Source organism: Hoplias malabaricus, chromosome 8 (assembly GCF_029633855.1).
Source record: "Hoplias malabaricus isolate fHopMal1 chromosome 8, fHopMal1.hap1, whole genome shotgun sequence".
NCBI classification, from domain to species: domain Eukaryota; kingdom Metazoa; phylum Chordata; class Actinopteri; order Characiformes; family Erythrinidae; genus Hoplias; species Hoplias malabaricus.
In genome coordinates, this window is record NC_089807.1 from 39,524,448 (window position 1) to 39,538,132 (window position 13,685).

A 13,685-nucleotide genomic window follows, 5' to 3' on the forward strand; every position below is an offset into this window, starting at 1 on the left:
TAGTGCGGGAAGAGCGGCAACAAAAAGAAAGAGGGGAAGCCGGTGTATGCTGCTGTGGATCTCAGCGTCATTCATTAAAGTTTTAGAGACCAAACTCAAAACCGGCGACTGAGTGCTGAGTCTTGGGGCCCTGGCCGAGCACGGATCGGGAGTTTGAGGCCGTTTTTGTGTCGAAATCACCGTGTGATCATGAGCGAGAGAGAGGGCGGCGTGGAGCTACCGCGGGAAGAGCCGCCACAGGAGCGCGGTGCCGCGGAGGAGGTTAGTCTCGGTTCAGGCTCAAAAAAATCACTACTGGGTGCCGTGATTAGAGGCGTACAACCGCCATGGAAAGATCTGGCTTCTTATTTGCCTTGTGATTCCGCAGATATGGATTTTTGCCTTCCAGCTTATATGATTCTGTTTATGTTCGGATCGGTCTATCGTGGCCCTTTGTGTGCGATTCTCTAGATTAAGCCGACTGAAACTTTAGTTGTGTTTGAATATAACCGTATCTAACTATGTATTTCGAATATGAAACGGGGGAAGTACAAACCATTGATTGTTTTGTTGGTATTTGGGGATAATAGGTCGCTATGAACTAGCGATTCAAGGTGAAATCTCAAACGGCTCCTTGCACCCTATAAAGTACATAACATAAGTCATAAAACTAGGGTTTGTCCGTCAAATAATGCCCCAAACATGTTGTATAGTGAGGTCTACAGACTTCACAGAATATAAATGCGTTTGAATAAGAGATGTAATGCTTTGGGTGGCTTTAAAGTCATTATTAATTTTACTTACATAGTGCCCTTCATAGGGAGCACAGAGCCGTTTGAGACGCACCCCTAGCGAATCTCATGGTAGCCGGTTAGCTGTAGCCTAACGGCCGCTGTGAGTGACTAACTTCATTCACTAAAACGAAACTACTGTACAGTCTTTCCGTTTTGGACCAATAAGGGCCAGGGTTGTTTAAAACGTCTGTCTGAATCCGTGGGCGTGTTTAATGTGGAATCTTATCTGCATAATTCCGTGGCTGAGATGTAAACAGTTATTCAGTGTCAGAGTTGTTCTCAGTGGTGGTGATAGGAACCAGACGTCTGAAGACTTTTATGCCCCTAAATGAAGCTCCCCCTCCTAAAGACATGGTTCCTGAGCTGGTTTTCCAACTTATTTAGCTTTTAAAAATGAACAATTTTGGCCTAAAACTGTTTTGACATTTATTTTATCCGTACTCACACAATGCTGTATGTCTGCTTTAAGAGTAGATGGGTGGCTGAGCATTTCAGCTTTGAGACTTTAATGTTATTGGATCACTGCAGTCAAACGTGCGGAATCAGACAGTTAGGCCTTCTGACATCATAAACCTAAGGAACTAATTATGCCAACTTGCAGGGCAAGACTTTCAAGCTATAGGTGGATAAAGAGGCAGGGACTAATTGAATACTCATAGATCTATGCACACCCAATGGAGATGAAGCTGTTGCATTATTTATTATTATTTTTTAAATAACTTTGAAATAGGCGGCAACAGGTAGTGTCACAGTCACACAGCTCCAGGGACTTGGAGGTTGTGGGTTCAATTCCCGCTCTGGGTGACTGTCTCTGAGGAGTGTGATATGTTCTCCCTGTGTCTGCGTGGGTTTCCTCCGGGTGCTCCGGTTTCCTCCCACAGTCCAAAAACACACGTTGGTAGGTGGATCGGTGACTCAAAATTGTCTGTAGGTGTGAGTGAATGTGTGGCGCCCCCTCCAGGGTGTATTCCTGCCTTGCGCCCAATGATTCCAGGTAGGCTCTGGACCCACTGCGATCCTGAACTGGATAAGGGTTACAGACAATGAACGAATGAATGAACTTTGAAATATGTAATTTTTAGTAACAGAACTGAGAATTGTAGGGGTTTAATCAATGAAAGTTATTTTTTTTTTCAAACTCCCATTAATGTAACGTAGTGATGAGTGACATGGCAAAAAATATGGTTTATTCTTCCTGAGGTTTGTAACATTTAATTAAAAATATAAAAGGGTATCTAAACTATAGTGTTTATCATACAGCAGTATATAGTCTATGATCTAATACACTTCTTTGCAACAGCTTCATGATTGTCACTACGTAGATAGTTCCAGAAATTCTATGAAAACAAAGGTAATACATTGTCATTATAATTGCTTTATGACATTTGGCTACCAATCTGCCTTTTTACATATTCAGTAAATGCACTGTATCCGTCTCTCAGGATGGTCACGATGAATCGTCAGAGGCAGCACAAGACAATGGAGAACAGTCTTCACCGGTGGCCGAGAAACCTAAGGTGGAGCCGGCAGCAGGATACGAAGAGAAAGTGGTAATGGTTCAGCCCTTTTCAAACTAACCTCACCTTCATTGATTACACAGTTCAGTGGACAATGAGTTAAAGCGTTGTTTATTTTTCGAAACCAGAAAACAGACCGCACCAACAGATTCGAGTACCTGCTGAAGCAGACTGAAGTGTTTGCCCACTTCATCCAGCCTGCTGCCCAGAAGACTCCCACCTCTCCTCTGAAGATGAAGCCCGGACGACCTCGCATCAAGAAAGATGAAAAACAGAACCTCCTTTCTGCTGGAGAGTAAGTGCTTCTCCTGATCCCATGATGTATGACACGACAGTAAGCTTTTGAACTCTGTAAATAACACAACACCAGAGCTTTCACACGTTTTAAAATTCTGGGTTTAGGATGTTTGATGATTTAAAATGAATTTTGTTTGAGCAGAGACGCATAAGGCAGCTACTTACCGAGTTCAGGAGTCGTTGCTACGTGAGGCTCAGCACTGCTCTTATGTGTAACTTTTGGTGGATGTCAGAAATCCACCCCACTTTCCTCTCGCCTCGATTTCAGGACAGTGCTGTAAAAGTGAATTACGCTCTGTAACTGTAGGGCGAACCTAGGAGAGTTTTTAGCATAATAATCGGTACAGTAATTTGACCACATTGGTTGTGTTTCATTTATTTTGGGTGCTCATATTTGTGCTCTCACATAAATCTGGTGCAGCTCTGTGACTGAAGAGACTCAGACAGAGGGGTGAGACAACTCAGAAGTACCTGCTATCTACTAAAAACAGACTGCTTTATCCCATTTTCTGCCTTTAGCAGATCACGAACAGGCTGTGTTTTATTTCACACTTGTAGTGTTGGTAGGAGCTTATTATTATTATTTATTATTACGCCCGTGCCCTGTAATATGTCCCCTTTAAGTCTTGTATGGGAAACACTTCTTATCTTAGAGTTACTTTAAATAATACCTGACCCTGTCAATTGAGTTCTGTGGCTGAGTGGTTTTTTATTTATATTTTTTATTCCCGTGTTGCAGTAACCGCCATCGTCGCACCGAGCAAGAAGAGGACGAAGAGCTCCTCAGCGAAAGCAGCAAAGCTTCCAATGTGTGCACACGCTTTGACGAGTCGCCGTCTTGTAAGTTAAACATCCGCATATTTCTGAATCTTACGAAATATTTTGGACTAATGAGTCATTCAGTGAGGGTTCGCGTGTTTAAGGAAAAGCTGAACGAAACGCACTGTTGAAATAATTCCTAGTATGATTCGTGTAAAGTCTGTTGGTTTCAGACTGAGGTGGACGCTTGTGCATTGGTGGTTTATCCAGGAATTTAATGTCCCTTTTTTTTCTGTCTAGATGTGAAATCGGGCAAACTGCGAGACTACCAGATCCGCGGACTGAACTGGCTGATTTCACTCTATGAGAATGGGATCAATGGCATTCTTGCAGATGAAATGGTACAAATCCAAACACCTTAATTAACAACACGCTGCGTTCTTTGGCGTGTCCTTTTCTTTTATTAGCAGTGTACCTTTTGGTTTAAGAAATCTTCTTTTTCCTCATCTCCTCAGGGTTTGGGTAAGACATTACAGACCATTTCTTTGCTGGGCTACATGAAGCACTATAGGAACATCCCCGGCCCTCACATGGTGTTGGTCCCCAAATCCACCCTGTACAACTGGATGAATGAGTTCAAGCGCTGGGTGCCCTCGCTCCGGGCCGTCTGCCTTATTGGAGACAGGGACGAGCGGGTGAGAGACAAGTCACGTGTTTATAGCTCAAACTGTCTGTGGCATTGTTTGTTTTGCCATGATGTGCTTGACCTTTCCCCTCTGTGAATTTTTCTCGCTCACTGACTCATTCCTTTCCCTAGACGGCTTTTATCCGTGACACTTTGTTGCCGGGAGAGTGGGACGTGTGTGTGACTTCCTACGAGATGCTCATCATCGAGAGAGCCGTCTTTAAGAAGTTTAACTGGAGATACCTGGTCATTGACGAGGCTCACCGTATCAAGAATGAGAAATCCAAGGTCTGCATCAACTGTGCTTCTCACCAGTTTTCCACAGCATAGAGGACATGGTTCATTAGCTTCACTTCACCTCAGTCAGACCCTTTTTCTCTTTCTCTGCTGGTGTAAAGTACATTTACAAACAATCATTTTTCTCACGTAGCTCTCTGAGATTGTGCGAGAGTTCAAGACCACCAACCGGCTGCTGCTGACTGGAACCCCACTACAGAACAATCTCCATGAGCTGTGGGCTCTGCTTAACTTCCTCTTGCCTGATGTCTTCAACTCCTCAGAGGTAAACTTTATTACAAATGTAATAAGACCATCATGAACTACGTGAAAGTTAAATGAACAACAGCGACATCTGCTGGACGGCTTGATATTAGCATTTGATGTCCGACAGTAAACACACCTTGAAATGATGAGTTTGACAAATATCAGAGTTTTGGATTGAGGTTTGTATGATCATGGATTTATGTTTTCTCTTATTAGGACTTTGATTCCTGGTTTGACACCAATAACTGTCTAGGAGACCAGAAACTGGTTGAGCGTCTACACACTGTGAGCATTTGTTTTTATTATTCTGAAATCATTAACCTATATAAAGAGTATTGTACATATTTTAGTCTGTGGATTTGTATGTTATTATATGTCATATGTGTACCCCCTAATCGTGCAGGTACTGCGTCCTTTCCTGCTGCGACGTATCAAAGCCGATGTGGAGAAATCTCTGCTTCCAAAGAAAGAAGTGAAAATGTACATCGGGCTCAGCAAGATGCAGAGAGAATGGTACGTGGAGCTCGTTAAGAACCTTGGGGAGCTGCTTTTATCAGCACAGTGTTAGAAAGGAAGCAATTAAACAAGATTCAGTGTCAGAGATGAAAGAAGTAGAAGCATGTTTGTATTGATGAGGTGACTTTTGTAGAGGGTTCAGTGTATAGTGTGACGAGAACACTGAATTATACTGGAAATGTCAGGACCTAGTTGACCAGAGCTGTTTAATCAGACTTTGGAGTTTGACACAGTCCCTAACACAGCAAATGAAGTCGTTAGATAGTGTTCTGGAAGAGCAGAGCAGATCAAAGATCGGTTCCCTGGAGGACTTCTTGTTTTTCCTTTCCAGGTACACAAAGATCCTGATGAAGGACATTGACATTCTGAACTCAGCGGGGAAGATGGATAAGATGCGTCTGCTGAACGTGCTGATGCAGCTGAGGAAGTGTTGTAATCACCCTTACCTGTTCGACGGAGCCGAGCCTGGTCCGCCCTACACCACTGACCTCCATCTGGTCGTCAACAGCGGCAAGATGGTCGTCCTTGATAAACTGCTGCCTAAGCTGAAGGAGCAAGGTTAGATTGAACATGTCCTGCAGACGTTTTACAGATCCATTATCACATTTGATGGAATTTATAGGCAATGCTAATATTTGATTGAGAATTATTTTCCTGAAGATGTTTTTAATTGTACAATTGTATGGGATACTGGAAGCCTGTGCTAGCATTTCTTCTGCGGTGTTGCTATCAGTGTGGGAAGAGTGGGAGAAGAGGGTTGCATTGACAATCCAACACAATGGGCAGCACTTTGAACACATTTTATAAGTAGTCATAAACTTGTAAATAACTCATGAAAGAACAATGTTACGTTAAAACAAAGCACACCGTTGTTTTTCTTGTGAAATTCCCAATAAGTTTGATGTGTCACATGACCCTCCTATTGAAAAAACAAAAGTTGGATCCAAAATTGCGACTTCAAAATGGCCGCCATGGTCACAACCCATCTTGAAAAGTTTCCCCCCTCCCATATACGAATGTGCCACAAACAGGAAGTTAATATCACCAACCATTCCCATTTTATTATGGTGTATCCATATAAATGGTCCACCCTGTGTTTGCTTTTTAATGATGATCTACTACCACAGTGGAATTTTAAATATTTTGGTTTCTTCTTCACCAGGTTCTCGCGTGCTGATCTTCAGCCAGATGACCAGGGTACTGGACATTCTGGAAGACTACTGCATGTGGCGTAACTACGGTTACTGCCGTCTGGATGGGCAGACTCCACATGAGGAGAGACAGGTATGTCGAGCAGGATTTTTTTTTTTTTTTAACAAACTAATCATCATTGGCTTTCTTCAATTGGATTCAGTGGATAATGAACATTTCAGGGGGAAAACAACCTTTAATTAATTACTGTTAATAATTGCCCATTTATAAATTAAATTTAAAATATAGTAATTAAATTATTGAGCCAGAGGCATTTCTAATTAATCCACTTTCCTTCTCAATCTGTCCAGATCTCGATAAATGCCTTCAATGAGCCCAACAGCGCCAAGTTTCTCTTCATGCTGAGCACCAGGGCTGGAGGGCTAGGAATTAACCTGGCCACCGCCGACGTGGTCATCATTTACGACTCCGACTGGAATCCTCAAGTGGACCTGCAGGCCATGGTCAGTGTTTTACTCCTGAAATTGGTTTTCTGGAAAATGTCTCTTATTTTCTCCCAGGTTCATGAAGTCCTTGATGGAGAATGTTGACATTCTGAGCTCCCTCAGAATACAAGTAAAGTGTGTGCTGCAGATGCTATTGTTCCATCTTGATTTAAATTCTTCCTGTGTGAAGTCCACGTTTTCCGAGTTCAGGAGAGAAATGCTATTTTTACAGTTTTGAAAGCTCATGTTTGGTCTGTCTTTCAGGATCGCGCTCACAGAATTGGGCAGAAAAAGCAGGTGCGTGTGTTTCGCTTCATCACGGAGAACACGGTGGAGGAGAGAATCGTGGAACGTGCCGAAATGAAACTTCGCCTCGACTCCATCGTTATCCAACAAGGTGAGATTTCAGAAGAAACATGTTATATCCCTTTATCGAGGCATTAATGCTGTCTTTCATTCATTCATTCATTATCTGTAAGCACTTATCCAGTTCAGGGTCGCGGTGGGTCCAGAGCCTACCTGGATTCATTGGGCGCCAGTCCTTCACAGGGCAACACACACATTCACTCACACTCACACCTACGGACACTTTTGAGTCGCCAATCCACCTACCAACGTGTGTTTTTGGACTGTGGGAGGAAACCGGAGCACCCGGAGGAAACCCACACAGACACAGAGAGAACACACCAACTCCTCACAGACAGTCACCCGGAGGAAACCCACGCAGACACAGGGAGAACACACCACACTCCTCACAGACAGTCACCCGGAGGAAACCCACGCAGACACAGGGAGAACACACCACACTCCTCACAGACAGTCACCCGGAGGAAACCCACGCAGACACAGGGAGAACACACCACACTCCTCACAGACAGTCACCCGGAGGAAACCCACGCAGACACGGGGAGAACACACCACACTCCTCACAGACAGTCACCCGGAGGAAACCCACGCAGACACAGGGAGAACACACCACACTCCTCACAGACAAGTCACCCGGAGGAAACCCACGCGGACACGAGGAGAACACACCACACTCCTCACAGACAGTCACCCGGAGCGGGAATCGAACCCACAACCTCCAGGCCCCTGGAGCTGTGTGACTGCAACACTACCTGCTGCCCCACTGTGCCGTTACTGCTGTCTTATGATTGGTAAATTCTGCTTCTCTCTGCTTTCCAGGAAGGTTGGTAGACCCTAACATGAACAAGCTGGGAAAAGACGAGATGTTGTCCATCATTCGGCACGGCGCCACTCACGTCTTTGCTTCAAAGGAGAGTGAAATCACTGATGAAGACATCGACGCCATCTTGGAGAGAGGAGAGAAGAAGGTGAGAAGGATATGTGCATCAGTCTCAAGAGACTATTTATCTGTTTAAAACAAGGCCCAGGTGAGTTTTAAAATATGAACTCTTACTGTTGTTACTCAGACCATGGAGATGAAAGAGAAACTCTCTAAACTTGGTGAAAGCTCCCTGAAGAATTTCACCGTGGACACAGAAAACAGTGTGTACAACTTTGAAGGTGAAGATTACAGAGAGAAGAAAAAGGTAACTGCTGGAATTGGTTTTAAATCTTACGTTATTTAATATCAATTATTTTGCAGTTTATTTCAATAAACGAGAAAAGACCTTTCAGCTTTCTCAAACATCTGCTTCATTTTGTCTCTCAGGTTGTCACAAACTGGATTGAACCTCCCAAGAGAGAGCGCAAGGCTAACTATGCTGTAGATGCTTATTTCCGTGAGGCCCTGCGAGTCAGCGAGCCTAAAGCTCCAAAGGTATTCTTTCCCACTTCAGTTATGCTTCCCTACAAACACAGTAGGCTTAATCGTTCTCATGTTAACCACAAAGGAAAAAGAAGCTAGATTCTTTTCTCTCTTATTGCTTTCTCAGGCTCCTCGACCTCCAAAACAGCCCAACGTTCAAGACTTCCAGTTCTTCCCTCCTCGGCTTTTTGAGCTACTAGAGAAAGAGATTCTGTACTACAGGAAAACGATTGGCTACAAGGTAGATATCGTGGTGTTGTTTTTTTTTTTTGTTTGTTTCCCCTCCTCTTCCCTCTCTTGCTCAGACATTATACTGAAGTTTACTTTGCTGCTCAAAATCTAATGATTGAAGTAGTAACGATGAGCAACATCAACAGGGTTATTTTATAATCCCTCACTTTTAACATCATTCTTACCATCAAACATGATTAACAATATATGTAAAAGAGAGGTGGCATGGTGGCGCAACAGGAAGTGTTGCTGTCACACAGCTCCAGGGTCCTGGGGTTGGTGTGTTCTCTCTGTATCGGCATGGGTTTCCTCCAGATGCTCTGGTTTCCAAAAACACATGTTGGTAGGTTGATTAGCGACCCGAAATTGTGTGTGTGTGTGTCACCCTGCAAAGGGCTGGCGCCCCCTCCAGGGTGTGTTCCTGCCCTGTGTCCAGTGATTCCGGGTAGGCTCCGGACCCACCGCAACCATGAACTGGATAAACTGTTACAATGAATAATTGTGAAAGAGAATTAGTTAGTTATCGCTAAGTAGCCTGATTAACCTAGTCTTAATCCCTGTCTGGAAAACATAGTCTGGAAACTATAGTATTTTAGCAACAAACAATTTGTTCTGAACACTCACGCTCCTAACTCTGCCCCCAGGTGCCCAGGAACCCTGACCTACCCAACTCTGCTCAGGTGCAGAAGGAGGAGCAGGCCAAGATTGACGAGGCTGAGCCGCTGAATGATGAGGAGTTGGAGGAGAAGGAGAATCTTCTTTCCCAGGTAACGTCTTGCGTCAGCGTAGCCGTGGAGCTCAATATAAAATGTATGAAATAAGAAATGTACATTTTGGCTCTTATTCTACCCTAAGAATAAATAGACGGCTGGACAATGTGAGGATGAAGGCAGTTGTACATTTGTACAAGAACAGGGTTTTGAAAATAATAAGATGAAATGTTCATGTGTAACTCCAGCCACACTTAAGTTTGATTCAAACTTCGAACAGGGCTTCACTATTTGGAACAAACGAGATTTCAACCAGTTCATCAAGGCCAATGAGAAATGGGGAAGAGACGATATTGAGAACATTGCTCGAGAGGTGGAAGGCAAGACTCCCGAGGAGGTCATGGAGTATTCTGGTATAGTAAATCTTGTTTTCCACACCTTGAAATATAACCAGCTTATTTACAATATATGTGAGATATTGAGGTGTGTGTGTGTGTGTAGCTGTTTTCTGGGAGCGCTGCAATGAGCTGCAGGATATTGAGAAGATCATGGCACAAATTGAAAGGGGAGAGGCCAGGATTCAGAGGAGGATCAGCATCAAAAAAGCACTGGACTCAAAAGTAAGAGATTGTATTGGTTCAACTTTTTTAATTCAAAAATGGAGCACACTGTTAGAGGGTGACTCTTGGGTGCAAGGCAGGAACACATCCTGGAGGGGGTGCCAGTCCTTCACCGGGCGACACACACTCACACATTCTGGGTGAAACATGAAGTTCTTATCTTTGTTTTGCTAGATTGGCCGGTACAAGGCACCGTTCCACCAACTGAGGATTTCCTATGGGACAAACAAGGGGAAGAACTACACTGAAGAAGAAGACCGCTTCCTCATCTGCATGCTGCACAAGCTGGGCTTTGATAAGGAGAGCGTATATGATGAGCTGCGTCAGTGTATCCGCAACTCGCCTCAGTTCCGTTTTGATTGGTTCCTTAAGTCCCGCACTGCTATGGTGAGTGACAGCCGGCAGCCAGTGAAGAGAAAGTAGCAGTACACTGTACATTTGCCCACTGCTGCTGTTCCTAAGTAACATTTAATAGCAGTTGTGCATCATTAGTGTATTTTCCCATTCTAGAAAAGTTGAACTGTTGGTGTTTGTTTACAGGAGCTACAGAGGAGGTGTAACACACTAATCACCCTCATTGAACGTGAGAACATGGAGCTAGAAGAAAGGGAGAAGGCTGAAAAGAAGAAACGTGGACCTCGCACTTCTTCTGTAAGTATATACACGGGGAACTTGGCTACAGAAACATTCAGGCACCTGTAGATAAAAGGTAACAGCAATGAAATCTTGAACGAAAGTAACTTTTCTGTGCTCGTCTCTCAGGCCCAGAAGCGTAAGCAGGATGGGACTCCAGACGGCCGAGGTCGTAAGAAGAAGTTGAAGTTATAGTCTGACTTGAACCTCCACTGATTGACAAGCTTCAGCAGAACGATTCCTGCGTTTGTTACGGGTCCTGCTCATGTACTGTATCAACTCGCAGAACTGAGTGTTGCCTCACAGTAGCTTGTCCTTTTATAGAAAGGCATAGTATTGTAAATTAGGTCTGTCTTAGTTACATAATGTGCTATGGCTTTTTTTTTTTTTCTTTTTTTTTTAAACCCCTTTTGTATCTTATTTGTGAGTAAAATGTATTTATACCTGTTATGTACCACATTCCATTTGCTTGTGTCAAAATAAATGACATCTTTTCCTTTACTTTTGGTTTTTTATCCTCAGTATTGTATACGTACTTAACTTGGAATAGCCCTTTGGAACATGTGTCATTATTAATAAATGCTCTTTGTTTTGTAAATGTGCTCTTTTTTTGTGTGAACTCATTCAAGAGCTGTTTAGATGTACTTCAGCAGTTAACAACTCCTCTGTGACTTTTCTCAGGAGCTTAAACTGACATTACGAATGTCATGACATAACAGAATGCCATTTCAAAAAAAGATCAAAATCGACATCCTTTTGGGAAAAAAATAAAAACCAAAGGTCAGCCTCGGTTCTGAAGAATGTGTGGACATTCCTGATGAGGCTGAGCTGCCGCTGAAATAAGATCCTCTTTGTAGGGTTTTTGGTTCTGTATTCACGTTTCAAAATGGCAGTAGTAGGAGCAACTGTGGCAGCGACCTTATGTTAGAACACACGCCCCATGTGAAAATACTGTGATACTTTGAAATATATTTTAGAATTTTTTGGTACTTTTTAGAAAATGAAATCAAATTGAGTAATGAAACTGAAACAAAGTAAATAGACATTCAGCACATGAGCAGGAATTTAAATTCAAATATCAGAACACACATTCATTCATTCATTATCTGTAACCCTTATCCAGTTCAGGGGGTGGTGGGTCCAGAGCCTACCTGGAATCATTGGGTGCAAGGCAGGAATACACCCTGGAGGGGGCGCCAGTCCTTCACAGCAACACATACACTCACACCTACGGACATCAAACTCCTCACAGACAGTCACGGGGAGGAAACCCACGCAGACACAGGGAGAACACACCACACTCCTCACAGACAGTCACCCGGAGGAAACCCACGCAGACACAGGGAGAACACACCACACTCCTCACAGACAGTCACCTGGAGGAAACCCACACAGACACAGGGAGAACACACCACACTCCTCAGAGACAGTCACCCGGAGGAAACCCACACAGACACAGGGAGAACACACCACACTCCTCACAGACAGTCACCCGGAGGAAACCCACACAGACACAGGGAGAACACACTACACTCCTCACAGACAGTCACCCGGAGCAGGAATCGAACCCACAACCTCCAGGTCCCTGGAGCTGTGTGATCGCGACACTACCTGATGCACCACCGTGCCACCCTTCAGAACACCCATCCTTTTACAAATTATATTTCCAGTTTAATTTGCCTCTCTATTAAACAACATGGTGAATACTTATCGTCTCAGGCAGCCTTTCTGCTGCATTACACTGAACTGACTCTGACCCTACACCTGAGTGGTCCTTAATGACCACATTACACACAGGAAGTAACATTAACCTTGGAGATGTGTTCAGAATGCTGCTGCTTGGTTTGGAAACGTATTCTGGGTAGAGGTGAATATGAAATGCAACTCAAACTTAGTGAACAACTTTACCACAGCAGTGCTGACCAATCCCACAGAGTTCCACAGTGAAAGAGCGTCAGGTGAGTTCCTCTCAAGGAAACAGGAAGACCTTCAGAGGTCAAAGTGCATGATTGCTTGCCTGTTTTGTTTGAAGTTAAAGTCTTAAAAGGAGAGATCCCCCATGTTTTTTATTTATTTATTTATTGTTGGATGTGATTTCTGTACAATGACATTCGTAGAAATATATATCCCATTTAACCACTCCATTCTTGTTTTTCACTCTTAATAATGATGAATATTTTAAAAGTGTGAATAAATACCATTTAACAACTAGTGGTCACTTAATTTAACAGTGTCATGTAATATATTGGCATAATGCAAATGATGACAAGCAGAAAATGGAGAATGAAGAATTGATGGTAACCCAAAACTGAGCCAATGGAAAGAAACAACAATAATAAGGCAATAAGCGCAAAGACGGCGCAGTGGTGTGATTTGAGCTGATTAAAGAAATGGTTTTCTCTACAGTGATCTGTCTGATTTATGTTGATCCTGGCTTCCTTGGGCTTTCGCTGTGCTCGTGTCCTTGGTTTGATCGTCCGGATGAATGTCTTCCAGGTACAGTCCATTTCCTTCATTTGTCTTAAAGCTAAAACGGGTAGAGGTCCAGAATTGGAGATGACATCAGACTGATGCAACCTCAGAAAACTGACTAATGCATTGAACATTAGTGTGGAGCAATATTTTCCAGGTACTGTACATGTAAATCTATTTATCTGGAATGAAACGTCAGCTCTCGGTAGTGCAACACATTTTTAAGTAGTTAGTTTAGTAGTTTAGGAGAATGGAAGCAAATCTGTCTCATCAGACTTTGAAATATTACCTCCTTTGAATTTGTAGCACTGAAATAATGCATCTGAATTTTGCTGCTTTTGAATGTAAGTCTGTGTTCTCCCTTTATCTGCGTGTGTTTCCTCCGGGTGACTGTCTGTGAGGAGTGCGCTGTGTTCTCCCTGTGTGTGCGTGGGTTTCCTCCGGGTGACTGTCTGTGAGGACTTTGGTGCGTTCTCCCTGTGGCTGCGTGGGTTTCCTCCGGGTGACTGTCTGTGAGGAGT

General features: G+C 43.5%; 1 protein-coding gene across 1 annotated transcript; it reads left to right on the forward strand.

The window, feature by feature from the left end:
- The first annotated feature begins 14 nt into the window (after positions 1-14).
- On the forward strand, positions 15-11,252 carry smarca5 (SWI/SNF related, matrix associated, actin dependent regulator of chromatin, subfamily a, member 5). The gene is made up of 24 exons (XM_066678905.1): positions 15-261; positions 2,216-2,323; positions 2,419-2,585; positions 3,327-3,427; positions 3,647-3,747; positions 3,862-4,041; positions 4,164-4,319; positions 4,462-4,593; positions 4,791-4,859; positions 4,978-5,087; positions 5,422-5,648; positions 6,253-6,374; positions 6,593-6,745; positions 6,992-7,124; positions 7,913-8,061; positions 8,161-8,280; positions 8,403-8,510; positions 8,626-8,739; positions 9,374-9,496; positions 9,720-9,852; positions 9,941-10,059; positions 10,234-10,446; positions 10,600-10,710; positions 10,822-11,252. The coding sequence occupies exons 1-24, from the start codon at positions 190-192 to the stop codon at positions 10,885-10,887; spliced, it is 3,087 nt and encodes a 1,028-aa protein (XP_066535002.1). The 5' UTR covers positions 15-189; the 3' UTR covers positions 10,888-11,252.
- Positions 11,253-13,685: the final 2,433 nt, after the last annotated feature.